The sequence below is a fragment of the Carettochelys insculpta genome, chromosome 22 (assembly GCF_033958435.1).
Source record: "Carettochelys insculpta isolate YL-2023 chromosome 22, ASM3395843v1, whole genome shotgun sequence".
Lineage (NCBI taxonomy): Eukaryota > Metazoa > Chordata > Testudines > Carettochelyidae > Carettochelys > Carettochelys insculpta.
Genome location: NC_134158.1, coordinates 15,347,793 through 15,375,312, shown reverse-complemented (window position 1 = coordinate 15,375,312; position 27,520 = coordinate 15,347,793). Strand labels below are relative to the sequence as shown.

Sequence of the window (27,520 nt, the reverse complement as noted above, 5' to 3'; positions counted from 1 at the left end):
GTGGGGTTCCTGAGTCTGTAAAGTGCGGCGGCGTGTGAGCGGAGCGGGGAGATCTCCTCAGCTGTGCTCCCCTCGCCGATTGGGAATGGAAAGGGGAAGTGTGTGGAGGGACCCCCATTCCCCTCCCATTCAGAAATCCAGTTGGTTCCCCAGTACACACCCTGAGGCTGGGGTCTCTCCCAGAGGCATGCTGCTCCCCAGAAACCCCAGGAATTGTGGCCAGCATTGAGTCCCCTCACGCAAGTCTGTCTGGTGGGTGACTTTAACTCGCTCACCCCCCATCACCGCTCCCCACTTGTTAAAATTCCTGATTTATTTCAAACCCTTCAAATAACCCATTTTCTGGGGAGGAAAAACTTAATTTTTTTTTTCCTTTCCACCCGAGTATCCTGCCATCGCCTCCCGCACTCCCATCCCGGGCTCAGCTCCGGCTCTGCCCCTTGCTGACAGCAGGGGGTGTTTGGGAATTTTGAAACAGCCCTGTCCCCCTGGGTGAGAGCTAGAGAGGAGCTGCCCAGATCCCCTGATTGGGGTGCTGGGAGTGGGGGTTCAGCTGCCTTTGGTGGCAGGGGAAGGGGGCACCGGGGAAGGGGCAGGGCATGGAGGGGCTGGAGGAGATCTTTGGGGGGGAAGGGGAGTCAGGCACCCCAGTGCTCTGTGAGGAGCTGGTTTCCGGGCTGGCCACAGGGCTCTATGGGGAGCTGGAACAGCTCGTGGGGGCCCATGGGCCGGGGGCGGTAGCCGGCTTGCTGCCCCAGCTGGTCTCGGTGCTGGAGGCTCTGGAGCGAGCTGCAGGGCAGGTCCGGGAGCAGGAGGAGGCGCTGGAGTTGCTGCAGGACGACCGGCTCCGGCTGCTGGGACAGTACGAACGGGAGCGGGCCGGGCGCAAGAGGGCAGAGGAGGTGAGGTGTCCCTGGACCCGCAGCCCTTGCCCAGCCCCCTGTGTGGCATCCCCGTGCCATGCCCCCTTCCCCCCACTTGCTGACTCCCACCCTGTCTCCCATGCAGTGCCCTCTGGCCCCCCTTCTCGGCCCCCAAACCTGTCTCCTGTGTGGCACCCCCCCACCACCTGCGGCTTCCCCGTCCTGTCTCCCATGCAGTGCTCCCTAATCCCCACCTGCAGCCCTACAACCTGTCCCTCATGTGGCTCCGACCCCCATCCACAGCCCCCCAACCTGTCCCATGCCTGGCGCCCTCTGACCCCCATTCTCAGCTCTCCTGTCCTGTCCCCCCATGCAGTGCCTCTGAGTCCCACTCACAGCCCCCTCTTCTCCCTGTGCAGTGTCCTGACCCATAGCCCTGCCATGTAGTGGCCCTCAATCCTGACCAGCCCCCACCCCATGCCCCACTCAGTGCACTGCATCCTGGACCCATGTCCCTCAGTGCCTGGGATGGGGCCTGGTGCCCAGACTCCTGGGTTCACTGGCACTGGCCTGTACCCGGCAGCGCTACATGGAGCTGGAGGACACGGTGGAGCAGGAGCGCAAGGGGCACAGGGCGGCACTGAGCCGGCTGGAGGGGCAGAGCCGGTACCTGGACGAGAAAGCCCGGAGCTATGCAGACCAATGTGAGTTCTGGGGGACTGTGGGGGGCGTGTGGTATAGGGCTGGGTCCAGGGAAGGAACAGAGGGAGGCAGGGCAGCCCAGGGGGCAGTGCCAGGACTGGGGGGCATCCAGGAGGCTGAGGGGGTATGAGAGAACTGGGCTGTGGGGTCAGCAATGGGGGGAGTTTGATGGGAGGAAGAAACAGGGTTCGCCCCCCACCCCACCGGTGTCTCAGCACAGGCCTGGAGACCCTACAATAACAAAGTGGGGAGCCAGGAACACCCTACGGTAATGAAGTAGCCTCGGTAACTGGGACAGATGAGATCAAAGAGCAGCCATCTGCCCCACCCCCATACAGGTGGGGCTCAGGGCCCAGCAGCATCAAGGTGCAAGATGCAAACCCTCCCCACCCGCGCCCCGGGGTCCTGCCCCTTCCCTAGCTGCGCCCCTGCTGTGAGGCCCCGCCCCCTTACTCCCATTGGTTCAGGGGCAGCGATGGGCTCTGGCTCCTGCAGACTCTGGTGTGGGGGGGGGTCACTCATTTTCTCCCCCCGCCCTCCCCTCCTGGCAGTGGCCAGCATGGAAGAGCAGAAAACGGCCTTGCTCAAGGAGGTGTCAGCCCTGGCCCAGACCCACAGCAAGGTGAGACCACCCAGATCCCCCCATGTCCCCTGCTGGCCCCAACCCCACAGTCCCCACTCCTGCCCCCCTGCTGGCCCTGCCCTCCATAGCCACCCCCATGCCTGCCCCCCAAAGCAGACCCTACCTCCCACAGCCGTCCCCTCTGGCCCTCACCTCACACCTGTCCCCTGCTGTCCCCGCCCCCATGGCTGCCCCTCCTAGTCCCCTCCCCCTCTGGCCCTATCTGGAGATGACCCCCCACTTGGCCTCCCCCCAAGCCCCCTCCTGCTTGGCATCACCTCACTGGTCCTGTTAGGGTCTGTGGGGGTTGTCTTGTCCTTGAGGGCCCCTACCCCTCCCTTTGTTGCTGGCAGATGCTTCAGAGCTACAAGGAGCTGAAAGCCCAGGTCGTGCTGCCTTCGGCCCCCCAGCCCAGAAGGTGTGAGCTGGGGGACAAAGGAGCTGGGGATGTCGTTCCGGGGGCGGGGGGGGCGGTGGCTGAGTAGCGGGGAGCCAGGAGCTGCGGGGGGAGGGCCATGGTGTGCGGAGCGGGGGCACTGTGTGGTGGGGAGCTGGAGAGGGTCTGAGGGGAGCAGAGGGAAGCTGGGGGGCTCGGAGGAGCGCCAGGAAGTGGGTGTGGATGTTGGAGGGCGCTGAGCTTCAGGGTGCTGAGGAAGCTCCCGGGGGGGGTGACGACCAGGGGGGCAGCTCACCGGGGGGGCACCACCCCTAGGAGGGGTCTCAGGGAAAACTGGGGGGTCACCGTGGCAAATGTCTAACCTGATTTCTCCCCACCAGCGTGGCGTCAGCCCCCCAGCAGCCTCCCCTGTTTCTTCCCAACACCTCTGACCTTGGCTGCCCCCAACCCCGTAAGGTGGGTCTTCCCTTCTGTGGGGGTGGGAGGGGCCACTGGATGGAGCCTCTGCCCCACCTGGGGCTCCATGGGGCAAGGAGGAGCTTGGGGGTTCCCCTGGGGGGAGAGGAGGAGGGTTGCCTTGGGCTGGGGGTCCCTGTGGCGAGTGGGCTCGAGGTGGGAGGGGCTCCCTTGTCCATTGGAGGTGTTGGCTTGGTGCCCTTCGTGGAATGGGCTGACCTGGCTCCAGGCCCTCTCCTGGGGGCAGCTGTGGGGTTGGGGCCCCAAAGAAGCCCCTCACTTGCCCCACCCCTCACCTCTCTCTCTGGCTGTTTTGGGGGATGCAGGGCTCTGCCGAGTCTCTGGGTCCAACCCTGCTGGAGTGGACACCTGAACCCCAGCAGGAGTGCGGGCGCCCTGCCAGGAACAGCCACCCGCTGGCTCAGGAGAAGGCCGTGCTCACCAGAGACGGTACAGTGTGTCTATATGGGGGGCACCGGGCCTGTCTCTCTAGGGGACACCAGCTCCTGCCCAGCCTAGGGCAGGGCCCAGCTGGCTCAGAGGGGCAGGGAATGGGGCGGTGTCTGGGGTGTGCTGACCCCACTCTGGCCTCAGGCCATGGGTCTGTCTGTCTTTGATGGAGGTTTGGGGGGGCGGCAGTTTCAATTTGTGTCTGTTTCTAGGCTCCCCGCCAAGGTGCTGGGAGTTGGCTGAGATCTTGAGCTCCACCCCTGAGCTGGACTCCACTCCAGTCCCACCAGCCAGGTGAGGTGGCTGCCAGGCCTGGGGGAGCCCAGATTGCCTCCTTCAGCCCCCATTTCCACTCATGAGCCCAGCATCGCAGGGAGAGCCTCCGTCACACCCCTAGTCTGAGCATCACCCCTTTCCAGTGCCAGCGCTGCCCTGTGGCTCTGGGCCGGTGCCTGCCTGCCCCCCTTCTGCCCCTGCCCCCCAGCGTGGGAGGCAGCCATGTCAGGCTCAGTTTCCCTCCCAGATGAAGTGGGGCAAAGATCCAGCCTGGGGCAGGTCTGGGGGGCTTAGGGGTCGGAAATCAGCCTCAGCTTCATCCAGTTCCTGGCATAAGGTGGCTGCTCCTGTCATCAGCTGGAGTTGGGAGCTAAGTACATGGGATGGGGCGATACCCCAGGGCCAGGCCCCCAGCAGACATGTACCTTCAGCCAGGCAGGTAAACTGAGGCACGCTTTGGAGGAAATACCCGCCTCCGTAGCCAAGTCCTTGGCTTCTGCCCTTGCCATATTTCCTCTGGCCGAGCTCTGACAGGGCCTGTCTCTGCCCCGCAGCCCCCCAGCCCTGCAGCGCAACACGGACTCGCTCTTCGCCGAGGTGTCTGGCCTGAGCCCCGAGCTGCTGGGGGATGTGGATGAGGGGGCTGATCTGCAGGGTAAGGTCCAGGCGCCCTTCTGGCTCCGGCCAACCACTGGCCTGGACCGACCTGGTTCCCTTCCCACCCTCACACCTGTGTCTCTCTCACCTGCTCCCCAGCCAGCTGGGCCTCAGGCCCTGTCCCCCCCACAAGCCATGGGCTTCCCCCACAGTCTGGCCCTGGTGCCCCCGGGGGGCAGGGCCAAGGGAGGCGATGGGCCCTGGTGACTGGGGTCAAAGCTGTGCCCCCGTCTGCAGGTGACGCTGTGCAGGCCCTGGCAATGGAGAACGCCCAGCTCCACGATACCAGGTAAGGGGGTTGCCAGTCCTGTCGGTCTGCTCAGGACAGTCGGCAACACTAGGTAAGAGCTCCCCTGAACCCTGTACCCCATCCTGTTAGAGGGACCCTGCTGGGGGGGGACCCAGAGACGTGCCCTGTCCTTGAGCTGCCAGGTTTCCGCCTGCTCCCCCATTCTCAGGTACTGGGGGAGGCCACATGTCCTGATTCCCCCAAGCCAGCAGGCTCCCTAGGCTGGGGGCAGGCCCCTGCCCCCCTGAGCCAGTCAGCCAGCCCTGCCCTGGGGTTTTGTGGGAGTTGGCACCCCCTGGAGGGGACTGGGGGCCAGCATTCGGCCTGGGCAGGCCTCACTGTTGCCCCTTGCAGGCTGGCCCTGGACGCTGCACGCCGACACCTCATTGCCCGGGTGGAGGAGCTGATGGGCGAGCGGGAGTTACTGCGGGGGGAGCGGGATGGGGCCGTCCAAGCCCTGAGCCGCTGCCAGGGCCGTCTGCGCGAAGCCGAGCAGGATCTGAGTAGGTGAGAGGGGTCCCACCCCCGTCTGATTCCCTTACTGCCCAGCAGCGGGCGCGTCCATCCCGGAGTCTGACCCCTCCTGACCTAGCGGGAGAGGGGGTCTGAGCCCCATGGCTGGGGGGGATCATTGGGGTGGGGGGTGCAGTGGGATTTTGGTGCCCTGGGGTGCTCCTATTGGCCAAAGGCTGTTCAGTGTGATCCTAAAATAATCTTAGCCCCGCCCCCAAACCCGGGATATGAGAATATCAGCCCTGAGTCCCTCCCACCCCAGCCCTGCCGGTGCCCCTCACTCCTGACCTGCAGCCCTGGACCCCCCGCCCTCAGCTCGGGATCCCAATTGTTCTTTTCCCTCATTTCAGGGTCCGGCAGGAGCTGGAGGATGTTAAGAAGCAGAACAGTGAGGATGCTGAGGTTAGGCCGAGGGCAGGGAGGGGTGGTGGTTAGAGCAGGGCTGGGAGCCGGGGTTCTCTCACCAGCCCTGGGGGTGGGTGGCAGCTGGGCGTTCAACGACTTGTCCTGCGGCAGGCGGAGGTCCCGGCCTCGCAGCGGAAGCGGTTCACGCGGGCAGAGATGGCGCGAGTGCTGACCGAGCGCAACCTCTACAAGGAGCGGCTGATGGAGCTGCAGGACGCCGTGCGGCGGACAGAGCTGCTCCGGTGGGAGACACTGATGGGTGGGGGGGCAGGGGCTGGGTCGCCGGGGAGCCCTCAGTGCTGGGACTCAGGACTGGGAGCTGGGTATCTGGGACCCCTTGCTTGGTGCTGGGCTGTGGCCCTTCTGGGGTGTGGCTGGGGGCTGGATACCCAGGGACCCTTTGCTGGGACATGGCCCCTCTGGCACAGGGCTGGGTAGCTGGGGACCCCTTGCCCGGTGCTGGAATTTGGCCCTTCTGGGGCGGGGTAGGGGACTGGGGACCCCGTACTGGGACACAGCCTCTCTGGGGTGGGGTGCAGGAGCTGGGAATCGGGGCCCCTTCCCCGCTGGGCCCCTCACACATGACTTTATTTCCTTCCTCAAGAGCATCTCGGGAGGTCCAAGCAGCTCAGATGAAGAAATCCTCCTTCTGGAAATTGTACGTCCATGGTCCCATCTTCCCCGATCCCCTCTCGCTAGGCCAAGCCAGGGGCTCCCCTCCCCCCGCCAAGCCCCATTCTGGGACCGATGGGCCGGGCCCCGGGGGGCTCCCCTCCCCTCAGTGCCCCCTGCTGGGCCGGGCCCATGTTCATTCGTGGTGTCTCTGAGCGGCTCCGTTTTCTCCGCGCAGCTTCAACCGACTCTTCAGCTCCAGCGACTCCCCCGAGCGATTCCCAGCATCACCCCCGTGTCCCGGGGCCCCCAGCTCCTACCCTGAGCACCAGGGCAACGGGGGCAGAACGCCCACTGCCGTGAGGTACCTGCCCCGCCCTGCCTCCCCCTCTGAGTGAGTACGGACAGGGAGCCCTAGTGGGGGGTGGGGGGATTGGGAGGGGGCACAGGGTGGTGCCCCATATCGCCAGGTGGGGGATGGGGAAGGGATAGCAAGAGGGGGGCATGGCGGGCAATGTGCCGGTGGGGGGATGTCCTGCTGCACCCCAGTGTCTGTCTGTCTGTCTCTGTGCCCAGCACGGGGGAGTCCCCCAGCCTCTCCCCCCAGCAGCAGAAGCAGGACCTTTACCGCCAGATCCGCTCCCACATCTGGAAGCAGCACGGCCGAGCCCAGGGTCACGGCTGGAGCCCCCCAGCTGTCCCCCAGGTACCTGCCCACAAGGCTCCAGCAGCTGGCCAGGGGGTGAGGGGCAGTGATTGGGTCACACTGTCCCTTTAATCCCCAGGGTGGAGTGGTGGGGGCTGGGAGCGTGTGACCCGTCTGCTCCTCTGGCTGACCCCCAGCTTCGCTTGTTGCAGGACCCGGCAGAGCAGTCTGGGGGCCGGGACCTGCCCATGTTGGCTCAGCTGCGCTTACTGGACCAGAAAGATCCCAGCACCAAAGTGAGTGGAGGGGGTAAGGAGGACTCCGCAGCAGGGGGTGGAGTGGGGGTGCGGGGCCCAGCAGGGGGTGCTGGGCTGCAGGGAGTGGGGCAAGACCTAGCAGGGGGTGCTGGGGTGGGGCGGGGCCTGGCAAGGGGTGGGGCTGGTCCCGTTGCCACCAGGCAGCACTAGGACTTTCTACAATAATTGAAACAGCAGAACATCCAGCCCTCATGCCCCACCCCAGAGGTGGCTGCATCTCAGTATGTGGGGGAGCAGCAGTGGGGTCAGGCCATGACGTCTCTCCCTCCCTCCCTCCTTCCCTCTCAGCTGTGGTGCGCCGTTGCAACAGGCATGTCTAGGACAAACAGCAGCAACGCAGTGAGTTCTTGGGGGGGTGATTCCCCCTGCTCTGCACAGGCCTCTTCCTTTTTTTCCTCTTGCTGGGGGCCCTTCCTGTGGCCCCCTGGGAGACCTGCTGTCTCCATATTGTGGGGTGCACACCCCCTCCACAGCAACCCCCTTCGGTGTCTCTCCCTGCCTCCCACTTTGGGACAGCCCCCCTAACAGCCGAGGAGACCCTCCAAGCCCCCATTCGGTGAGGGCGGGACTGGAACTAGAAGAGTCTTTTTTTGGGGCTGCTCCAGGCTCTCTTCCCAATCAAGGCAGCTCCCTCGCAGCACCCCCACACTGCCGGGGTAGACCTGGCCCCTCGAGTGAAAGCAATAGCTCAGGGCCCTCTGACTGGGGTTTATCTGGCTTTGGGGAGCCCCTGTCTGTCAGTGCTAAGCTCTGTCCCCCGTGGGGGAGGTAACTGTGGAGCAGGGATTCAGTCCCCCCCCGTCCAAAGAGATGCCCAGTTCTGGGGTCCCTTGACCAACCTTGCAGGGTGTGAGCATCTGCCTCTCTCCCCCAGGGGGCACCCAGCCCTGGCTCCCCCAGCCTGGTGTGGGTGTGCTCCGGAACACACTCGGCCAGCGAGGTCATGGTGATGGACGCCACGCGCGCCAACCTCGTCCTGGCCCAGTTTGTGCTGCCCAATACCCACGTGCTGTGTGCCACCTGGCTGCCTGGTGAGTGCTGGGCAGGGGGCAGCTGTATGGCCCACGACGGGTGGAGGGGGCGGCAGCATGGACCAGGGCGGACAGAGGGAGCTGTGTGGATGGGGGCGGCTGGAGGGGGCGGTATGTGCCGGGTCAGGGGCTCGAGGGCCCAGGGCAGATGGAGCCGGGGGTGCTGTGTGGACCGAGGCAGGCTGGCGGAGAGCTGTACGGCCTGGGGTGGGTGGAGCTGCCGTATGGCCTGGGAAGACGATGCTGCGTCCAGGGGTGCATGAGCCAGATGGAGGCTGTGGCTGTCTACGCCCTACCGCCCCATCCCTACCAGGTCACCGACCACCCAGTGCCGAGAGCCCAGAGCTGGAACCCGAGGTCCTGACGGATCCCCTGGCTCCTGACCACCCAGAGTCAAAGGAGGAGGCGGGGACGGCTGGAACAGACAGCGAGAGCGTTGGCACTATGGACACCGTCTGGCTGGGCACCCAGGAGGGCAGGTTCGGAGCCGTCCTTTGTAACTAGCCCCACCTCAGAGGGCCCATATCTCAGTGCTGGGCAAGGGCTCCCCACTGACCCAGCCCCCCAGAGGTGGGCGCATCTCGGTGCTGTCTCAAGTCACCACGCTCTGTTCCCAGCATTTCCATCTACTCGGCCGCTTCTGACTGGCGCCGGTGCCTGCGGACGGTGCAGCTGGAGGATGCTGTGCACAGTGTGATGTGAGTGTGGGGCCAGGCCGCAGAGGGGCAGCAGGGGCGCTGGCTGATCATTGCTGCACTGGCAGCATCATGGCTGTGTCGGTTCCCGGCTCCGTACCACCCAGGCGCGGTAACATTGTGTCCTGGGCCAGCTGCCAACAGGAGAGAGACGCGCGCCGGAGCTTTTCCAAGTAGGGTTGCCAAATTTTGTTGGCAGTAGCCAAGAGCCTCCCCCAGCCCAGCTGTGGGACAAGTATTTCTGGCTGCCACGGTTGAGGCGCGTGCAGTTTGATGACCAGTTGTGAGCTAAACTGACCACGTCGAGCCCCAGACGAGCCAGAAAATTGGCCTCCAAGCAATCGCTCATTGGTCCCCCGGTCGTGTTAGCCAGCCTTGGCGTCTGCGTGGATTCCTCTGGAGTCCGGCCGGAGGCTTCTGAGCTGGCTGCAGCTGCCGCCACCTGCTCGCCCTCCTGCTGGGTTCGTCTCCATGCCACAGGACCAGCCCCAGTCTATTGGCGCCCAGTGACGCTGTGTTCCCGTCGGGCCGGGCCAGCCAGCCCCATGTCAGGCAGGGATTGTCAGCGTAGACCTGGGGCCCCTCACAGCCCCTGTGGGGCAATCCCAGCCCGTCAGGGTCCTTGTGCCCTCAGGCAGGAGGTGCTAGGTTAGGGAATGCTGGGATGTGGGGCATGGCCCAGCCACCTGCTCCCACTGGTTCTCTCTCGTAGCTACGCTCAGGGCCGCGCGGTGGCCACACTGGGGGATGGGACCGTTGCCATCTTCCACCGGGATGCTGGTAAGTGTCAGAACTCGCCCCCCAGCTCCCTGCAGCCCTCTGGCCCACTCACTCCGTCCCCTTGCCCCTGCAGCCAGCAGCTGGGACCTGGAGCACCCCCGCCTGCTGGACCTGGGGCGCCCCCGCCAGTCCATCCGCTGTGCCCTGGCCGTGGGGGGCCAGGTCTGGGTCGGCTACCGCAGCCGGGTTTACGTGGTAGAGCCGCGCAGTGCCAAGGTCCAGGTGAGTTTGGGGGTGTGGGGATGGGACCTGGGGGGAGCGGGAGGAAGGGGCTTGTGGGGGCAGTCAAGGGGCCCACTCAGAAGGGTACAAGGGATCCTTGGCAGAATCCCTGGATCTTAAGAGATCTACCGGCAAGGGCAAGGTGAGCTGGTGGGGGGCAGATCTCAGGCACCCTGGGGGTGATCTCATGGGACTGATACAGAAGGGTGGAAGATCCTGGGGATCACATGGGATCCAGCTGGGGGGGGGCACCCTGGCATGGTGGGGAGGGGTCAACTCCTGTGAGAAATCAATATGGAGATTTCAGGGGACCCATTCGGGGTGGGGGCGGCTTTGCCCTGGTGTTGAGTTCAGGGGGTCCATCCTATTGTGTGGTGGGCCTGTGGGACGGCAGGGGGACTGGCGCAGGTGGGGTAAGCAGGTATCTTGGGATCCCTTCGTGGGGGTGGGGAAGCGGGGTCCAGTCAGGTGGTACGTCACAGGATGGGGTGCTCTGGCAGGATCCTGCGGGATCGGCTCGTGGGATAGGAGGAGAGCTCCGTGGCAGTGGGATCCCCTTGGTGAGATGAGCCTATGCGCAGGGTCTCGTGGGATCCACCCAGAGGGTATTTGCAGAGCTCCACTGCGGGGGTCCCAGGGGACCCGTGGGACTGACTCGGGTGCCACTGGTGACTCTTACAGGGTCCGTTTGGATAAGGTTCGGGGGTCACCTTGGGTGCTTAGAGATCGAATAGGCCAGGGGGATTTTGGTAGATCGCTGGGGTTGGCCTAGATGGGGGCTGGATTTGGGGAGTGGGGGATGTGCCAGCCCTGGCTCCAGCCTGTGGCTCTGCTCCCGCCCCCCTCCCCCCCAGCGGTACTTCGAGGTGAGTGGACGCCCCGAGAGCCAGGTGCGGCACATGGCGTCGGCCGGCGACGGCGTCTGGGTCTCCCTGCGGCTGGACCCCACCCTGCGCCTGTTCCACGCGGCCACCGGCCAGCCCCTGCAGGAGGTGGACCTGACGCCCTTCGTCCGCCGTGTGTTCGGTGAGCTGGCGGGGGGCCTCTCCGCTCTTGGGGGTGAGGGAGGCAGCCAGGGCCTGACTGGCTCCAGGATCTCACCCCCTCTCGTCTCTTTCTCTAGGCCTGACCACTCTGGGCTTCTCCCTGCACATCTCGGCCCTGGGTTGCTTCTCCCAGCGGCTCTGGATTGGCACGGCCAGTGGCACTGTCTTAACTGTGCCCTTCGCTGCAGGTGGTCTGGGCGCTGGAGTGGGGATCAGATCCCCCGGCCCTGCTGGTGTGGGGGGTGGTGGGGGGTGTTCTCTGCGATCCTATGGGGCGGAGGGGGCGGCAGCGTTCTGCCCAGGTGGGTGGAGGGCAGAAGGTCCCTAGCTGGAGCCCCTGAGGGGTGGAGGGTGGGGTGTCTCTACAGGCCACACCTCTAAGCTCCATCCCTCCTCCTCTCTCCTGCCCTCTTCAGAGTTCTCTGGGTGCTCGGAGGCCCCCTTGGCTGTGGGGTCCCAGCCTGGCCCCTCGCCCACCAGCACCCCCTACTGTGTGATGGAGAGCGCCCAGGCTTCCTACCACGGGCATCGCGATGCTGTCCGGTTCTTCCTCTGCGTCCCAGGTGCCAGCTGGGCTGGGAGCGTGGACTCGTGGGTTCTCTCTCCTACTCTGGGAGGGGGAGTAGGCTGTAGTGGTTAGAGCAGGGGAGGCTGGGAGCTGGGACTCCTGTGTTCAGTCCCCAGTGATGGGAGGGTTGGGGCATAGCAGCTTAGATGGGGGGCAGGGTTCTTCGGGACTCCTGGGTTCTCTCCTGGTGCTATCTGCAGAGAGGGGTGAATCGCGGCTCCCAGCTGCAGCCCTGGGGTCTCCCTGTAGGTGGGACATAGTATAACAGCCTGTCTGCCCACCCCAGGCTGCCTGAAGGCTTCGGTAGCTGGGAGCAGAGCGGAGGGCGCTGAGCAGGAGCAGCCCTTGGCCTTGGTGCTGAGTGGAGGAGAAGGGTACATCAACTTCCGGATCGGTATGTGCCCCGCGGGGATGGCGCTGCTACAGGGGGTCCCTATCTAACTAGCCCCTGTCCTGGGGCTGCATCCCCCCCACTGGGGGAGGGGTACCTCTGTTCCCAGCCCCTGAACCCCTACCCTAGAGGAGCCGTGTGCCAGCCACAAGCAAGGGGACCCCAGGCCCTTGCCCAGAGGTGCCACACTGCATGCTGGCTGGGGGGCTCTGGCTCATCTGTGACTCCCTGTCTCTTTCCCTTCGCAGGGGACGACACGGACGAGCGATTTGGGGACCTCTTGGTGCCCAACCCCCGTCTGCGCCGCTCGGAACGCAGCCACCTCATTGTGTGGCAGGTCCGGACCTGAGCCCGGGCTGATGGGCCCTAGCGCTAGGCCTGGCCTGGCCTGGCCTGTGTGGGGGCGCTGTCTGCTCCCTGGGGAGGCACCACCCCCTCCTTATACCTGGATACCAGCTCTGGTCAGGGGGTTTGCCCTTCCAGTGCCTGATCCTCCGGGGAGAGACGGGCTGAGTGAACCCCCTGCTGCCCAGGGGGAGGGCAACACTGTGATCCCCGTTGCTGCCGTTCTGAGTTGCTGAGGGGCAGAACTGGCCTAGAAGCCCCCTTGGGGGCGTGGATGGGCCCCATCCTGCCCTGAATCCCCCTAACTCTTTTGCTAAACTATATTTCTGTTCATTTACTGGATCTTCCCTATGCAGCTGCCACCCTCCCCCACCTGTTCACTGACAGCCTTATCCCGCCTCCCGCCCCCAGCTCCCCACAACTCCCTGTCCTGCCCTGTCACTGCCTCATCCACCCGCCCCTCCCAACCTCCCTTCTCCCCCTCGGCCCCCCTCCTGCAAGATCACCCCTTCCTCAGCTTGTTCCACGCACGTCCTGCCCCCTCCTTGCCCTTCCTCAGTGCAGTGACACCCCAGCGCCTGTACCTCTTCTGTGCCCTTAACGGTGGGGTGGGGCCACTGTCACACTCAGGAGTATAGATGGCAGCTGTCCTCAGGGATATTGTTTACAAGCCCCGCCCTCTTTGGCTGGCCCCTCCTGCTCTTGTCATCTTATTTACATCCTTCCCCTCCCCCTGTACTGAGTGGTGCTCTCTGACAGGCTCCACCCCCATCTCAGAGGCCCTCCCTCTTGCATTCTTTTCCACACAGGAGTGGAGGGGCTGGTTAGGGTGGAGCTCCACTGCCCTTGGGTTATATTCCTGGCTCTGCTCAATCCTCCCACGGCTTAGTGCCTCAGTTTCTCTTCTGCACCTTGGACCTCCAGGCCTTTTCTTTGAGGCTTTAGGCCTTGAAGCCTGGCTCTGAAGCTACCCCATGGAATCCGTGCTGATCTCCAGCAGTGAGGCAGGGGTTATCTTAGCCCTCCTCCCTGGGCCCCAAGGGGGACAGTGTGTGGGGATTTCCTCCTTGCACTGGGTTCTCCCTAATGCTGGTCCTCACTGGGCTTTTGCTAGCAATCTCTGCCTTGGGGGAGTGCACGCAGGTGGCCCCCATGACTGCGAGACACTCAGGGTTGGATTCTCTCTCATTAGTCTGTCTGAGCCATGATGTCTCAGGAGCGTCCGGGAATCTTTTTCTATGGGACAATTGAATAAAGCTTTATTTTTCTGGGCTAAAATGTCATCTGGCTGGTACACAGTAGTGGTTTCCTAGGGGGACAAGGCCTGGTTGGCTGCAGGGGAGAAGGGAAGCCTGTCTCCCCCCACCTGTGCGTGCTGTTTTCCATCCAAGTTCAGGCCAGGGCCTGGCCCTCCTCGGTTGGTCCCTTCACTGAATCCTCTGGACCCTGGTTCAACCCATTCAGTGGGGTGGGTGGACAGTCTGGCAGATGGACCCCAGTCTGTCTTAGTTTCCCCACCTGCAGGAGGCCAGTGTGGTTTAGTGGGGGTAAAGTGCTTGGGTCTCTGATGGGGGAAGGTTCAGGAAGAGAGGTCTCAGCCCTGCTGCCCCGGGGGTCATGCAGCACCTGGCCGGCCATGGAGGGGCGCTTGGGGCAGCAGCCCAGGAGCACGGCTTTGAGGGGGACCCTGAAACAAGGGGTGCAGGGAGATGAGAAGGGAAGCAGTCCTCATCTCCCCTCGAAGACGCCCTCACACGGGAGAACCCCATGGGGCGACCCCGGGCTCACGTGCTCTAGGGAACCCTAAACTTCCCTCGCACCTTCACAGTCCGCCTGCGACGTCATCCTTCCCCGTCCTGATTGGGCGGGATCCTGAAGGGGCGTCGACTTTGGAACCTTCGGCAGCTCCTCCCTTTTTCTCCCTAATTGGATGGGAAAGGAAAGGGGCGTGGTTGCGTGGATTGTCAACCCCGCCTCTCTGAACGTTATGGCCTTTTTTCCTGATTGGATGGAGGGTCTAGAGAGGGCGTGGTCTTTGGCCTGAGGAGAGAAAGGTTCGCAGCGCGCTCCCATTGGCTGGGAGCCGGGAGGAGGGAGGTGGCAGGGGATTGGCCAGCCCAGCCTGGGCGTCACTGATTGGTCGAGGGAAGGTTTAGGTAATTAGGTGGTGTGAGAGGTAGCTGCTGATTGGCTGTTGAGGGGGTGGAGGGTGCTGGGGAAGCACAGAGGTGAGTGGGGCAGAGTGCGGGGGGAAAGGGGACGCGGGGTAGGGGTTAGGGTGGCCCCAGTTCTGTGGTGCACGTGGAGCGGGGGCAGAGCTGCCCAGGGACCCGCGCACTGGTGCATGGGCTGGGCAGGAGACCCTATAGGAGCGGGGCGCAGGGCTGCCCTGACCCCCAGCCTGGTCATCTCTTCGCGCTCTGCCCCACTGCGCTGGGCCGGACCCCCGGGGGGGCCGGTCCCCGAACAGTTCTTTTACGGTCATTGCTCGTGCGCTGCGGCTCAACCTGTGCCCCGCTGGGGCCCGAGAACACGAGCGCGGCTGAACCTCAAGAGATCAGACCGGCTGGCTCGGGGGGACGGGAGTGGGGCAGGGCCAGTTGCCTCTAGGAGCCCCGGCTCCCACCCGGCCCCAGGCAGGGACTGGCTGGCTCGGGGAGGGGCAGGCAGTGGGGCTCCCACGCGGCCCCATCCTCTCATTATGTTCTTGCTGCAGTGGCAGAGATGTCGCTGGCCCGGCTTGGGAAGGTGTTTCCCAAAACCAGCATCCTCTTCCTGTGCGACATGCAGGAAAAGTTCCGGCCCAACGTAGCCCATTTCCCCCAGATCGTGGCAGTGGCAGCGCGCATGTTGCAGGTGAAATGCCCCTCGGCGGCCCGAGGGGCGCTGGGTTTTGGGCATGGGGGGAGGAGTTAGGGGGAGGTGCTGTGTCCTGGCAGTCAGGGCTGGCCCCAGTGCACCGCTGAGGGATGCTGGCCTGTTCTCCCAGTGTTTTATGAAGCTGTCAAACAGTTGCCGCATCCCACCCCAGCAGGGTCACACTCAGCCTCAGGCGAGGTGTCCCCAGATAGCCAGTCCCTGTGCCCCACCCAAAAGGAGCCTCGTCCCAGCACCGGGAAGGGCTCTTGTATAATCAGCCCTTTGAAATGTGGAGTCCAAGAGGCTCAGGGGAACAGTTGGGGTCCAATTTTGGGGGTCATGATGAAAACACGGCATAAAGGGCTAGGGCTGTTGGGAAGCTGCAGTTGCAGGCGCTGGCCACTGGGTGGCGGCCTACCCCGGAGGATGGTTGATTGTTGGCTCCTGTTCTTTATGACTGTGGTGAGGACTGATGGGCATCCCCTGTGGTGGGATTGTATCCTGTCTCTCTGGGAGGGGCTAGGCCTCATTGGGACCTGCCCCCCCCAAGGGCTGGGGCTGCTGAGAGTGGGGGCGTGTTGGCACAGGTGCCCAGTTTGCTGCTCTAACCACTATTCCCCACTCCCCTCCCTGAGATGTGGAGGGAACCCAGGAGTCCTGGCTCCCGGTCCCCAGATCTAAACACTACCCCTGCTCCCCAGGTGGCACGGCTCCTGGACATCCCGGTGGTGGTGACGGAGCAGTACCCGCAGGGGCTGGGTCCCACAGTGCCAGAGCTGGGGGCTGAAGGCCTGAAGAAGTTCTCCAAGACCTGCTTCAGCATGCTGGTCCCAGAAGTGGAGCAGGAGTTGGGGGCAATGCCCCACCTGCGCTCAGTGCTCCTGTGTGGCATCGAGACCCAGGCGTGCATCATGGTACCCAGGGGCAGGGTTGGGAGAGGACCCAGGAGTCTGGGTCAGTGCCTTGGTGGAAAGGAACTGCCCTCTAGGGACAGGACCCAGGAGTCTGGGTCAGTGCTGAGTGGGGGAGGATGGGGGGTAATGGGACAGGGGGGTCCAAGCCAGCTGGGCCATGGCTGTGATGGGGGTGGGAGTCAAAGTCGAGGCTCTGACCATCTCCTTCTCCCCAGAGCACAGCGCTGGACGCCCTAGAGCGGGGGCTGGACGTGCACGTTGTGGCTGACGCCTGCTCCTCTCGAAGGTCAGGCTGGGGATGGAGGGGAGACCCTGGCTGGGAGAGGACCTGGGGGGCTGGGAGGGTCTCCCAGCAGAGGGACTGTGGGGAGCTGACCCACAAAGGAAGGGGGGGTGGGACACTGGGGGGGGATCTCACTCCCCCATCCCACAGACACTCTGACGTCTCTTTCTCCCCTGCAGCCAAGTGGACCGGCTGGCAGCCCTGTCCCGCCTGCGGCAGAGCGGAGCCTTCATCACCACCAGCGAGGGGCTGATCCTGCAGCTGGTCAGAGATGCTGCTGACCCCCGCTTCCGACAGGTACCCTCCCCCTACTTCTCACAGGTGCCCTCCCCCGCTGAGCTCCCCTTCCCACAGGTAGCCCTCCCCACTGACCCCTGCCACCAACAGGCACGGCTTCCCCACTTCCAACAGGCCAGTGCCCTCTAGGGGTGAAAAGCCTCATTCCCTGCCCCCGAGCCAGCCAGTCCCTGCCCAGCAGCTGGGTTAGGGCCGGTGGCCCCTGGGAGGGACTGTCCGGCAGCTCACGCTCTGTTCTACCCTTCCAGATTCAAAAGCTCATTAAGGACCCAGCCCCGGACAGCGGCCTCCTTCCACTCTTCCTGGAGCAGAACCCTGGCTTCAGCTAACTTTGCGGCCACCCCCTGCCACCCTGCCCCCCCCTGCAGCTGGGGGCAAGGCAGGGCAGGAATAAACCCTCCGGTCCAGTGATCAGCTGGCTCCGTGTGTGTGTGTGGGCGTTTGCAGTGCTGCGTGCGTGTGCGTGTGCGTGTGCACGTGTGTGTACGCACCTGCGCAGTACTGCCCTCCGCTGGGGGGAGCGAGTGCTGGGCGCCTGTTTGTCTGTCATATGCAGTGCTGCCCTGCTGGTGCACGCCTGTGTGCCATGCTCCCTGGTTGTGCATGGTAGTGCACTTGTACATGCATATGCATGGGGCTGCTCCAGATGGTGCACGCCTGTGTGCCGTGCTCCCTGGTTGTGCACAGTAGTGCACTTGTATGTGCATGTGCAGGGGGCTGCCCAAGATGGTGCACACCTGTGTGCAGTGCTCCCCGGTTGTGCACAGTAGTGCACTTGTACATGCATGTGCATGGGGATGCCCCAGATGGTGCACACCTGTGTGCCATGCTCCCCGGTTGTGCATGTGTTGTGCATGGGACTGTCCCGATGGTGCACATACAAATGCGCACCTGTGTGCAGGGCTGCTCCCCCAGTTGTGCACGTGTGTATGTGGGGCTGCCCCCTGATTGTGCACGTGTGTGCACGCCCATGTACAGTGCTGCTCTGCCCCTGCTGGTGCCTGTGTGTGTGTGTGTGTGTGTGTGTGCAGGGCTGTCTGTAGTGTTGCTTGTGTGGATTTGCGTGTGTGCACGGCTCTGTGTGTGTGTAGTGCTGCTCCTGGTGGTGCGTGTGTGCACATGCGTGTGCAGTGCTGCTCCAGAGGGCAGCTGTGCATTTCCCTGCCCGTCTCTCCACCATTACTCAACCCTTGAATCCTCACCCCTCCTGCAGGTTGTGGCTCCCCACTCCTTGCCTGCTCTCGTTCCCAGTCTGTGCCCCACAACGTGCCCAGCCAGCCCCGTGCCCGGCTTGTTCCCATCCCACCATCCCGCCCCCCTCAGTTCCACTCTCTCTGACCCCCATATGCTCCACTCCTCAGGAGCTGGTTGGGGGGCCAGCCATGAGCAGCACCCCCCCCACCTCCTCCCCATGCTGCTCTTAGCACCAGCCTCCGACAGGGGCAGGCCTGGAACAAAGATCCAGGCGGTTACCGTGGCGCTGCCATCTCCATGGCAACGGGATTATGTTCCACGCCGGGAACATCGGTTAATTGAGCAAATTGCCACATTTTGCTGATTCCAGCAACAAACACCCCCTCCCCCTCGGGCATCCCGGCCTGAGAGCACAACACCAGAGCCCCTTCGCCCAGCGCGGGGGTGGGGCCCCTCTGGAGCGGGGCGCGGGGGCTGGGAACACAGGGACCCCTTGCCTGGCATTGGAACATGGCCCTCTGGGACGGGATGCGGGGGTGGTAATGCAGGGACCCCTCGCTTGGCACCACATTGCGGCTGCCTCTCTCGCTTCCCTTTGAAAGTGAATTAAACTCAGTCCAATTCAGGGCATTAATTCTAAGCCTCTCCTAAGTGGGTTTAAAATGGCTTAATGAAACCATTGGAAGAGGGTGATGGGCATTAATGGGTCGTGCATGAGGGGACGGCTCAGGGCCGTTCATCTCCGTGGAAGTAGATGAGTTCCACCCATTATCCTCCCTGCACGGACAGGCTTTGCTGGGTTCCACTGCCGGACGCTAGCGCAAGATCATGGCGCTTGAATGGGGCATGGGCGCGTTTGCGCCGGAGCTGAAGGAGGTTGGACGCCTCCCCTTGGAAGTCCGAGCTGGAGCTGATCTGGATTAACGGTCCGGAACCTCCCTGTCTAGACAAACCTGGACCCACACCGGATTCTCCTGCGCTCAGCCGGGCTGTCCGCGGCAGATGAAGCCGCCTGCTGTGCCTTCCCGCTGGCGGGGAGGGGAGCCAACTGTCTTGCCCTGGTGACGCTGAGCACTCAGAGACTTAATGCCACACTGGCACCATGGGCATCCCTGGCCAGTTTATGCCAGTGCAGTCCCAGGGCCTGGAGGGGGTGCAGGCAGCACGGGCTGGGCTGTAAAGGTTATCCAGGCCTTGCAGGCACAGCAGCTTGCTGAGCTGCATGGAGGGAAGCCCAGGTCAGTGGAGGCGACTGCCAGATGGAGGGGGAGTCTGATCCTGATCCTCTCCAGTCTCCCCACCAGCACTATGAGGCTGTTCTCCCCAGCCTGGCAACACCCCATTACCCCCCACATCTCCCCAGCAAGCTCCCTCTCCTTGCTGCTGCTTCCTCCCTGGGTGAGCCAGTAGCATGTCCTCTCTCGGACATGCCAATGCAGCATGAGCAACCCCAGGGCCCTGGGGTCAGGTCTGGAGAGAGAAGAGAATGTGGAGCAGTGGGGTGGGGAGGTGCAGGCTCAGGGCTCTCACTGGGGGGTGGGCAGGCTGGAGTGTGGGGCAGCTGCCATGGGGATCAGAGGTCTGGCTGGAGCAGAGATCCAGGGCCCTCCCTGTTCCTGAACTAACTCCCAGCCCAGCACTGATTGCCTCCCCCACATCCCTTTCTACCCTCTCCATTCTGGCTACCACATCTCCCAGGCTGGAGGGATTTGAACCTACGACTTCCGGCACTGTATGCAGCTGGTGGGCTCACTGGAGGGAAATGCGCAACTCCAGGAGCAAGTAGCCACGGTTGGTTGGTAGCCTTGTAGGAGGAGGAACGGCTGGGGATCCTTTTTCAAGTTCTTAGATTTCCCAGGTGGTTTTCATCATCAAAATCAGCAAATGTGTCCACCTCTAGTGGGTGCCTGAGAAGTCTGGTTCTTGGGCTACGGGCAGTGTGGGGCAGCGGGTGGAGCTCAGGGGCTGGCTTGCCAGACCCTGGGTTTTAGATCCACCTTTCCTTGGAGTGACCTTGGATAAATGGCTTCTTTTCTCTGTGCCTCAGTTTCTTCTTTTCTTGTTGTGTGGTGTTAGTTTCTTGAGGTCCTCACTTGGCCCTTTCCCAACACTGGGTCACCAAGATCAATGGGCACTGACCAGGTACAGAGTCACTGAGATCAAGGCCCCATTGGGCTGGTACTGCCCAGACACAGAGTCACCAAGATTGGGGCCTCATTGGACTGGGTGTTATCCAGGCACAGAGTCACAGGGATTGAGGCCACATATGGCCCTTTGCAGGCCTCTTTCCAACTTACCAGCCTCTTTCTTGAACCGTTGGCCCCAGACTTGGGCGCAGGTGGGCAGCCTAGTAGACTCTCTGTGCCATCTGGAGTCACTGTTTGCACAGCCCAGGATCGTGCTAGCCCTGTGGTCTCAGCCTTGCACAAGGGCTTCCAATCAGCATCTCACCAGAACAGCCACAGAATGAGGCGGCAAATTTTTCTCAGTGCCGCCGGTGCCAGGACAGCGAGTCCCCCAGCCCATAAGCATGGCTGGTGTCCTTCGCTCCGAGGTGGACGTGTCCTTTAGCTGTCTAAGAACACCCATCGTGCACATGCACCCAGCGCGTCAAACAGTCCCAGCTGCTCAGAGGCTCTGACCTGTCCTCCGGGCTTGTTATTTCCCCCTAACTGTTGCACTCAACTGGGCGGTGATGACTCTACCTCCTTCTGGGTCACTGATTAAAAACGTGGAGTAGCGGGGGGCTGAGAGGAACCCACTGGAATCAGACCCACGCTGGGGGATTCCTGGTCATAGCTGCATTCGGAGATCAAGCAGTTAGCCAGTTTTTAATCCACTCGCCTGGGTCATGGTTATTTTCTGCTAGTCGTGGCTTCCCCCAACCCCATCAAAGTGTGTGGTGCCCAGTCACACCAAACAGCATCCTACAGCGATCACAATGAGGCTTGTGCCTTTATCGGCCAGTCTGTGCATCTCACCATAATAGCTACTGAGTGAGTTTGACTCACTCTTCCAAGCTCCAGCCCCCATATGCCCAGCCTGCCTTTCCCCAGCACCGGGTGGCCAGTGCTAGGGGAGCCCGGCCCCTTCCCCAAACACTGCAACGTGGCTTCTTGGTTAATCATGGGCCCAGGGCTCATCTGTAAGGTGGAACCAGCCCCATGGCAGAGGTACCTTGTGGGATGGGAGGTAGTGAGAGGCCCAAAAAGTTACAGGGTCATGTCAGGCTGGCTGACTTCATTCTTTCTTTCTTTTCCCCTCTCTGCCCCTGTCTTCTCCCCAGACACCCACTCCCACGTTTAAAGGCTAAACCAGCCACACTTTCCACCAAACCAAGCTCCCCCTTCCCAATCTAATGCTGCCAAAAGGATGGAGATGGACACCCTGCTCTGGCCAATCAGGAGCTCCTGCATCCCACTCCTCAGCCAACCAAAAGCTGGGAGTTCACCTTTTTTGTTAATGAAACCTTTCCCCTCCCCTCGCAGGGTGGGGGGAGCAGAGGGGAGATTGGAGGGGGCGATATCCAGGGGCTGGGAGAAGAGAGGTGGGGGGCCCTGTAATGATCCCTCCATTGGGCAGCCTCCACCAATAGAAACCCTCTCCCCCCCTCCCCAGCCCAAGGCTGGCCAGCCAATGGCTGGGCCCCAGCAGAATGTCTAATTCACCCGCTGGCTTCTCCTCCCCAGCGAAGAATTATTTGGGGGGTTTAATGGAAAGTGCTGAAATATTTTTTGTAGGAAAAAAGGAGGGGCGGGAGGGGTGGGGCACTGGCCTGTGTCCAAGCTGGGGCTAGAAAAGGGGGCACCAGGCACTGGCTCTTTCAACCCCCACCCCATTTTTAAATAGTCTTTTTTGCATCTGCAGCTGTGATTTTTTTTTCCAAGCAGAAGTCAAGGTGCTGGGTTTTGTAAACGGGAGCTTTTTTCTACCGGCAGATCGAGGTAAGCGCAAGTCCCCAAGCCAAGGGACACCCCCTGCACCCTTTGCCACCTGCACCAGCTATGGTGTAGCCCTAACTCGGAGCCAGGGATGCTGATCATGGATGGGCGCATTGTGGGGGGGGGTGTGCGGAAAGAGCTGTGGCAGAGAGGGCAAGAGGAGGTGACAGCTATGGGGAGGGGATGGACAGCAATGCTTAACTTGTGCCAGGGCTCAGTCCTGGCACCTCTGGGCTTGTCAGTTGCTAGTCTTGGCACCTCTGGGTTTGCTGCATCCTGCAAAAAACATTCGTTGCGCTCTGGCACTTTCATTGCAATTAAATACTGCTGCAGGTTGCAACTCGTGTGTGTGTGTGTGTGTGTGTGTGTGTGCACGCGTGCACATACGCGTGTGTGCGCGCATGCACACTGGTGTGTTGAGTGTGCGCGTGCATGTGAGCAAGAGCTGGGCTGCATATTGCTGGGTAAGTGTGTGTGTGCATGCACGCACACAGGTGTGTTGAGTGTGTGTGTGCACGTAAGAGTTGGGCTGCATGTCTTTGGCTGTGTGTATGTGTGAGTTGTGTGTGGCCAGGGCTGTGCTGAATGTGTGTGTGAGCGAATTGGCAGGTGGGTATCAAGGGTTGTGTTGAGTATGTGTGTGTGTGTGTATAAGAGAGAGAGAGACTCAAGAGTTGTGGTGATTGTGTGTGTGTGTGTGTGTGAGAAGATTTGTGCTGCTTGTGCATGTGAACTGGGAAGGGTTGAGTCTGTGTGTGTTTGGGTGTGTCAAAGTTGATGTTGGGTGCGTGTAGGTTTGTGCTGAATGTATGTGGGTGAGAGTTCAGTTATATGTCAGTCTTTGTGCTGGTTGTGTATGAATAGGGGTTGTGTTAATTGTGTGTATGGGAGGGCAGTGTATCAAGGTTTGTGCTAAGTGTGTGATAGAAGGTTTAGTTGTGTGTCAATTTTTGATTTTGTGTGTTGCTGTTGATTGTGTGTGTGAGTTGGGAGTATGTGAAGATTTGTGTTAACTCTGTGTGTGTGTGTGCGTGTGTGTGTAGGCTGTTTTGGTTCATACGTGGGTGGATAGGAAGGTTTGTGTTGGTTGTGTCTCACGGTTTGGGGTTGGATGTGCTGCTGGTGATTTTTGTATGCCTGACTTGCTGTGCATGCGATTGTGGTGATTGTTCAGGTGTGTGTGTCATGGCTGGTTTCAGTGTACTCATGCCAGTTTCTGTCAACGTGTGAGTGTGAGTATCTGAATGTCTGTGCTTTGTGTGGGTGTTGGGTTTTATGTGTTGCTTCCGCTTTATGTGTGAGTGTGGGACAATTTGTGAGTACATTGCTGGAGTGAGGGGTGTGTGTGTTAGTGTGTTTGACCCATATTGCGTGTGTGTGTTGTGCTTATTTTTAACACAAATCCCAAGTGTCTGATTGCATCCAGCTTTTCTCTTCATAATTCTCCGCGTCCAACTCCGGCAAACACATGATGCCGGGTCTGTTGGCATTTCATCTCACACACACACCAGCTAACGCTACCTCTCAAACGCACATATCCTGAGTCAAACTGATTCAAGATGACTTCTTAGGTATTTTCCTGGCTGGAGCACACAATGCTGATGAGCCATTAAAAAAAAAAAAACCTCATTGCCGCATCTTCTGGGCTTTGGCCATGTTTATTCCTCCTTACGGAACCAGGTGCTGCGGGTACGTGCCCAGAACCAAGCACCGATGGCTGTGTGTTCACCCGGGCCCGTGGGTTGTGTACCAGTGACTGTTGGTGCAACTTATCCATGATCGGGCTTTGGCTGCTAATCAATAAGCAATTCACTGATAGCTAGGCGTTAGCCTGCGTCAAGGGCGCCTGATCTGAGGAGCTCTCCAATTGGAATTAGTTTGGTAAATCCACTGGGATTGGCTTTATTGATTGCCAACTAGCTCGGGCAGGTGAGCTGACCGCGCTGGATGAAGGGTGTTCTCTGCCAGCCTGTGTCCCAGCTCAGGGACATCGTAGCTTCGTGCATCTGTCTTCGGCCCCGTTCCAGCCTTGATCAGGTACCTTCTTCTGGTGCATCCTTTGGTGGCTGATTTCGACCCAGTCTGATCCCTAGTCACCAACCATCCGATGGCTGCGAAACCTTAATGTTTAATCCACTTGGCGGGGGGGGGCATTGTCATACCCGCCCCTTGCACACGCTCTGCGGGGAACAGCTTTACATTGCCACCATGGTGAAATCTGCACGCTGCTCCTTAAAGTTGGCTTCACTGCAAAGGATCCTGGGATGTTCGCTTTCTAGTGGTCCGTTGGGCCTGTTGTGGGTGGCAACACCAGTCCTGTATTGTTAGGGTGAGTTACTTTCACGGCAACACGCTGCAAAAGGGTTGTTACACACACACACAGAGGATACCTTGAGCCGTCAAGTGGGTCCTTTTGCTTGCAGCAACCTGGCTGTGGCGTACCGAGTGGTGCACGTTCGGGGAGGCAGGGAAGGCCTAGTACACCAAACGTGGGCAACCTGGCTGTTGTTGAGCTGTGGAATAGCACCTCACAGCGCTGTCGACCGGAGCAAAGCCAAATGTGGGATCTTTGTGTGAGGACTTTTAAACAGAGAGGAGCTCTGGCTCCAGGAGGGAAGGGCTGCGTTAGGGAATTGTTAGCCTCTGTCGTGCTCTAGAGACATAGGGCTTGGTGACTTGACACCAATTCCCACTTTAGGCTGACTGTGTAAGGGCTGAGGTTCATGTCCAAGGCAGGGACACGCTCGTCCAGCGTCCCCTGTGAGCTCCTCACGATCGGTTGCACAGTCCTCATCAGAGAGCGGCACTGGTGTACAAGGCTGTGTGGCGTCTGTCCGTGAGTGTGTATGGTGAAGTATTTGTGTCAACCACTGCAAATCTGGGTGTGCATCCGTTGGTGATTCTCCAGGGTGGAATGTCTGTCCCTGGATACGTGACTGTGCGTGGCTGAGAGTCTGTGTGTGTTGGTGAGTCAGTCGTGCACAGGGGGTGTCTGTATGTGAATGATTGTGCACAGCTGAGAGTCTGTACGTTTGTCAATGATTGCGCACGGCTGGGTGGTGGTATTCATGTGTCAGTGACTGGTCGTGGCTGAGCATGTGAGTGCAAATGGTTGTGCACAGGTGTGCAAATGATTATGCACAGGTGTGCATGGCTAAGTGTGCACACAAGCATGTGCCTGGGGGTCTGTGAGAGCAAGTGACTGGTGGCACGTGCATGGAGGCACAAGTAATCTATTAGTGAGGGCCGGAGACACGGGGGCCTGTTGTGGAATGCACAGGGGTGTGCGTGAATGGCTGAACATGCCTATGCGAGTCGGGGCGTGCGAGCACTAGGCTGTGTGCGTGTGCACGTGTTGGGCACTGACGCTGGCAGCCTCCTTAAATTCTGCTTCCAGGGGCTGGACCGGCCATTGCTGCCAGTTGGTGTTTGCCCCCTGCCTCTTCCTGCCCCTCCAGACAAATGTGGGGATGGACAGAGGCTGGACAGCTGTATGGTGACCAACAATCACAAATGTGGGGATGGCGGCTGGACAAACAGAGGTGTGGGGACGAGCAGAGGTGGGGGAATGGGAGACGGACAGACGGGTGTGTGGAGATGAAGGATGGACAAACAGGCGCATGGGGACAGAGGATGGACAGACACGGTCGGGGGGGTGGCCAGACAGGGATGTGGGGATGGGGAATGGACAGACAGGCACAGATCTGTGGGGCACTCTGGAGCTGGCTCTGACCCCTGCGTGTGAGACGATGGGCCCTGCCGCCGCCAGGCCATTTGCTTCAGATGGGCTTTGGCAGGGCTGGGGTGTGTCCCCTCCCCCCCCAACCTCCCTGAAGGGGAAGAAGGATATGGGGGTGGGGGTAGACAACGTGGGGGTTGGGCTGCAGTTTCCATGGAGCTGTCACCATGGAAACAGTATAGGCTGCCTGGATCCTTTGGGCTCCAGCAAGCTGCCAGATGAAGGAGGAACAGTTTCGGGGGGAGGGGCGAGGGGCCCAGCTCAGGACTCCTGGGTTCTCCCCCCGGCTCTGACAGTCGTCACCTGGCTCCTTCCTGAGGAGCTGCCCCAGGGACTGGTTGGGGTGCAGAGAACACAGGGGGGCTGGGGGGTCCGGCTCCTCCAATGTCTGGGCCAGATCTCACCTCCCAGCACACCTCCCCATGACCCACTCCCTGGAGCCTGCCCCCCAGCCCTGAGCACCCCCAACTCCCCATGCCCATGAGCCTGCACCCCCGCCCTCAGCCACCACCACTCCCATCCCAGAGACTTTAACACCCCCCTCTTATAAGGCAGGTTGTGGGGGCTGAACATGGACCTGCTCTGGGCACCTCCGAAATCAATACAAACCTGCCATGTGGGGCGCTGGGGTGCGGGACGGGCAGGTCCCTCACACACAGGACCAGCCCCCGCCCAGCTGCCTTGCAGCCCGTGTGGAAGCGGCAGGGTCAGCGAGCGCCAGACCCTGTCTGGTGTCTGGCTGTGCAGCAGTCGGGCGCTGCTGGGCTGGGCTGTGTTAGCCAGGGGCTATCAGAGCAGCTAGGCTGGGGTGCGGGGGGCACCCCATGCCTGGTCCCGCTCCTTTACCAGCCCGGAGCTGGGGATTGTGGGGAATTGGTCCCTCAGGGACATTCTGGGGATGCTTACCCTATAGCCACAAGGCCAGGAGCAGGGGATTGTGTGTAATAACCTTTACCAGGGGTATCCTGGGAATACCTGCCCTATAGACGCACAGCCAGGGGCAGGGGATTGTGGGTAACTGATGAATCTGAGGGCCATGTGGGAACACTAGGCCCATAACCAGGCTGCCAGGCGCAGGGGACTGTGGGTAATTTACCAATGAGACCGTGTTGTGGGAACACCTGCCCCATAACCAGGCTGCCAGGCGCAGGGAATTGGGGTAACTGACCAATCAGACAGCATTCTGGGACTTCTGCTTGCTTAGTGGCCCTATCAGGACTCAGGAGCAATGGCTTGTGGGTAATTGGCCAACACAAGTGCATTGTGGGAGAAAGGATCCTGCAGTGCCTGGCCAGTAGCAAAGGCGCGTGGGCAGCGCCACAGTGGGAGGAGAGACCCCCCCGGGCAGCCCTGTGGGGAGCAGAGGATTATGGGTAAGTGGCCAATGGGTGGTTGTGCATTGTGGGATAGCCGCGGTGCCTGCGTCTCCCCAGCTGGTCACAGCCACCTCGGGACTAGACCCCCTGGGCAGGGGGGCAGGGTGGCGGCGGCAGCGGGGCTGCCGGAGGTAAGAAGACGTCAGAGGCGGGTGACAGGCTGCGTCAGGAGGCTGCTCCATGGCTCCGGCCGACCGCAGGGCTGCACTGGTCGGGCCGGCCCACGGGCCCCAGGCAGCAGGAGAAGGAAGGGGAGCGAAACAGAGGCTGAAACACACAGGGAGGATGAAGGAGAGAGATGGGGTGTGGTGGATACCCCCAGGCAGAGAAACACGGGGACACAATGAGCTGTGCCCATAGGGACAATGAACTACACACACACGGGGAGGGACGTAATGAACCACAGCTTGGACACAAAGAACTACACACATGGGGACACAACAAACTACACACGTGGGGGCATAACAAACTGCACACACGCACACACACACACACACACACACACACGGGCATAATAAGCTACACATATGAGGACATAATGAATCACACACACAGGGACACAGTGAACTACACACATAGGGATGCAATGAATTACACACAGAGGGACAAACAAGCTACACACGCAGAGGAACAC

General features: G+C 61.4%; 2 protein-coding genes across 2 annotated transcripts; both read left to right on the top strand.

The window, feature by feature from the left end:
• Positions 1–599: 599 nt before the first annotated feature.
• LOC142025275 (C-Jun-amino-terminal kinase-interacting protein 4-like) lies at positions 600–13,556 on the top strand. Its single transcript, XM_075017901.1, has 27 exons — positions 600–902; positions 1,447–1,567; positions 2,117–2,187; positions 2,541–2,605; positions 2,965–3,040; positions 3,367–3,490; positions 3,703–3,784; positions 4,321–4,421; positions 4,661–4,712; positions 5,067–5,219; positions 5,576–5,627; positions 5,742–5,872; positions 6,235–6,288; positions 6,481–6,636; positions 6,819–6,948; positions 7,101–7,184; positions 7,494–7,544; positions 8,080–8,236; positions 8,550–8,715; positions 8,854–8,934; positions 9,644–9,711; positions 9,785–9,933; positions 10,788–10,959; positions 11,057–11,167; positions 11,396–11,542; positions 11,834–11,941; positions 12,187–13,556. Exons 1-27 carry the CDS (start codon positions 600–602, stop codon positions 12,285–12,287), a joined length of 3,066 nt encoding a protein of 1,021 aa, XP_074874002.1. The 3' UTR covers positions 12,288–13,556.
• A 925-nt stretch (positions 13,557–14,481) lies between these two features.
• Positions 14,482–19,865, top strand: ISOC2 (isochorismatase domain containing 2). Its single transcript, XM_075016296.1, has 6 exons — positions 14,482–14,511; positions 15,000–15,139; positions 15,844–16,056; positions 16,272–16,342; positions 16,519–16,636; positions 16,885–19,865. The coding sequence occupies exons 2-6, from the start codon at positions 15,008–15,010 to the stop codon at positions 16,963–16,965; spliced, it is 615 nt and encodes a 204-aa protein (XP_074872397.1). The 5' UTR covers positions 14,482–14,511; positions 15,000–15,007; the 3' UTR covers positions 16,966–19,865.
• The last annotated feature ends 7,655 nt before the right edge of the window (positions 19,866–27,520 follow it).

What these genes read in the sequence shown, in the direction of transcription:
- ISOC2 (XM_075016296.1), top strand. Translation starts at nt 15,008, where the DNA reads ATGTCGCTGGCCCGGCTTGGGAAGGTGTTTCCCAAAACCAGCATCCTC. An exon ending in TGGCAGCGCGCATGTTGCAG is followed by an intron (nt 15,140 to 15,843) that starts GTGAAATGCCCC and finishes CCTGCTCCCCAG; the next exon opens with GTGGCACGGCTCCTGGACAT. An exon ending in AGACCCAGGCGTGCATCATG is followed by an intron (nt 16,057 to 16,271) that starts GTACCCAGGGGC and finishes CCTTCTCCCCAG; the next exon opens with AGCACAGCGCTGGACGCCCT.
- LOC142025275 (XM_075017901.1), top strand. Translation starts at nt 600, where the DNA reads ATGGAGGGGCTGGAGGAGATCTTTGGGGGGGAAGGGGAGTCAGGCACC. An exon ending in GGCGCAAGAGGGCAGAGGAG is followed by an intron (nt 903 to 1,446) that starts GTGAGGTGTCCC and finishes TGTACCCGGCAG; the next exon opens with CGCTACATGGAGCTGGAGGA. An exon ending in CTTCGTCCGCCGTGTGTTCG is followed by an intron (nt 10,960 to 11,056) that starts GTGAGCTGGCGG and finishes CTCTTTCTCTAG; the next exon opens with GCCTGACCACTCTGGGCTTC.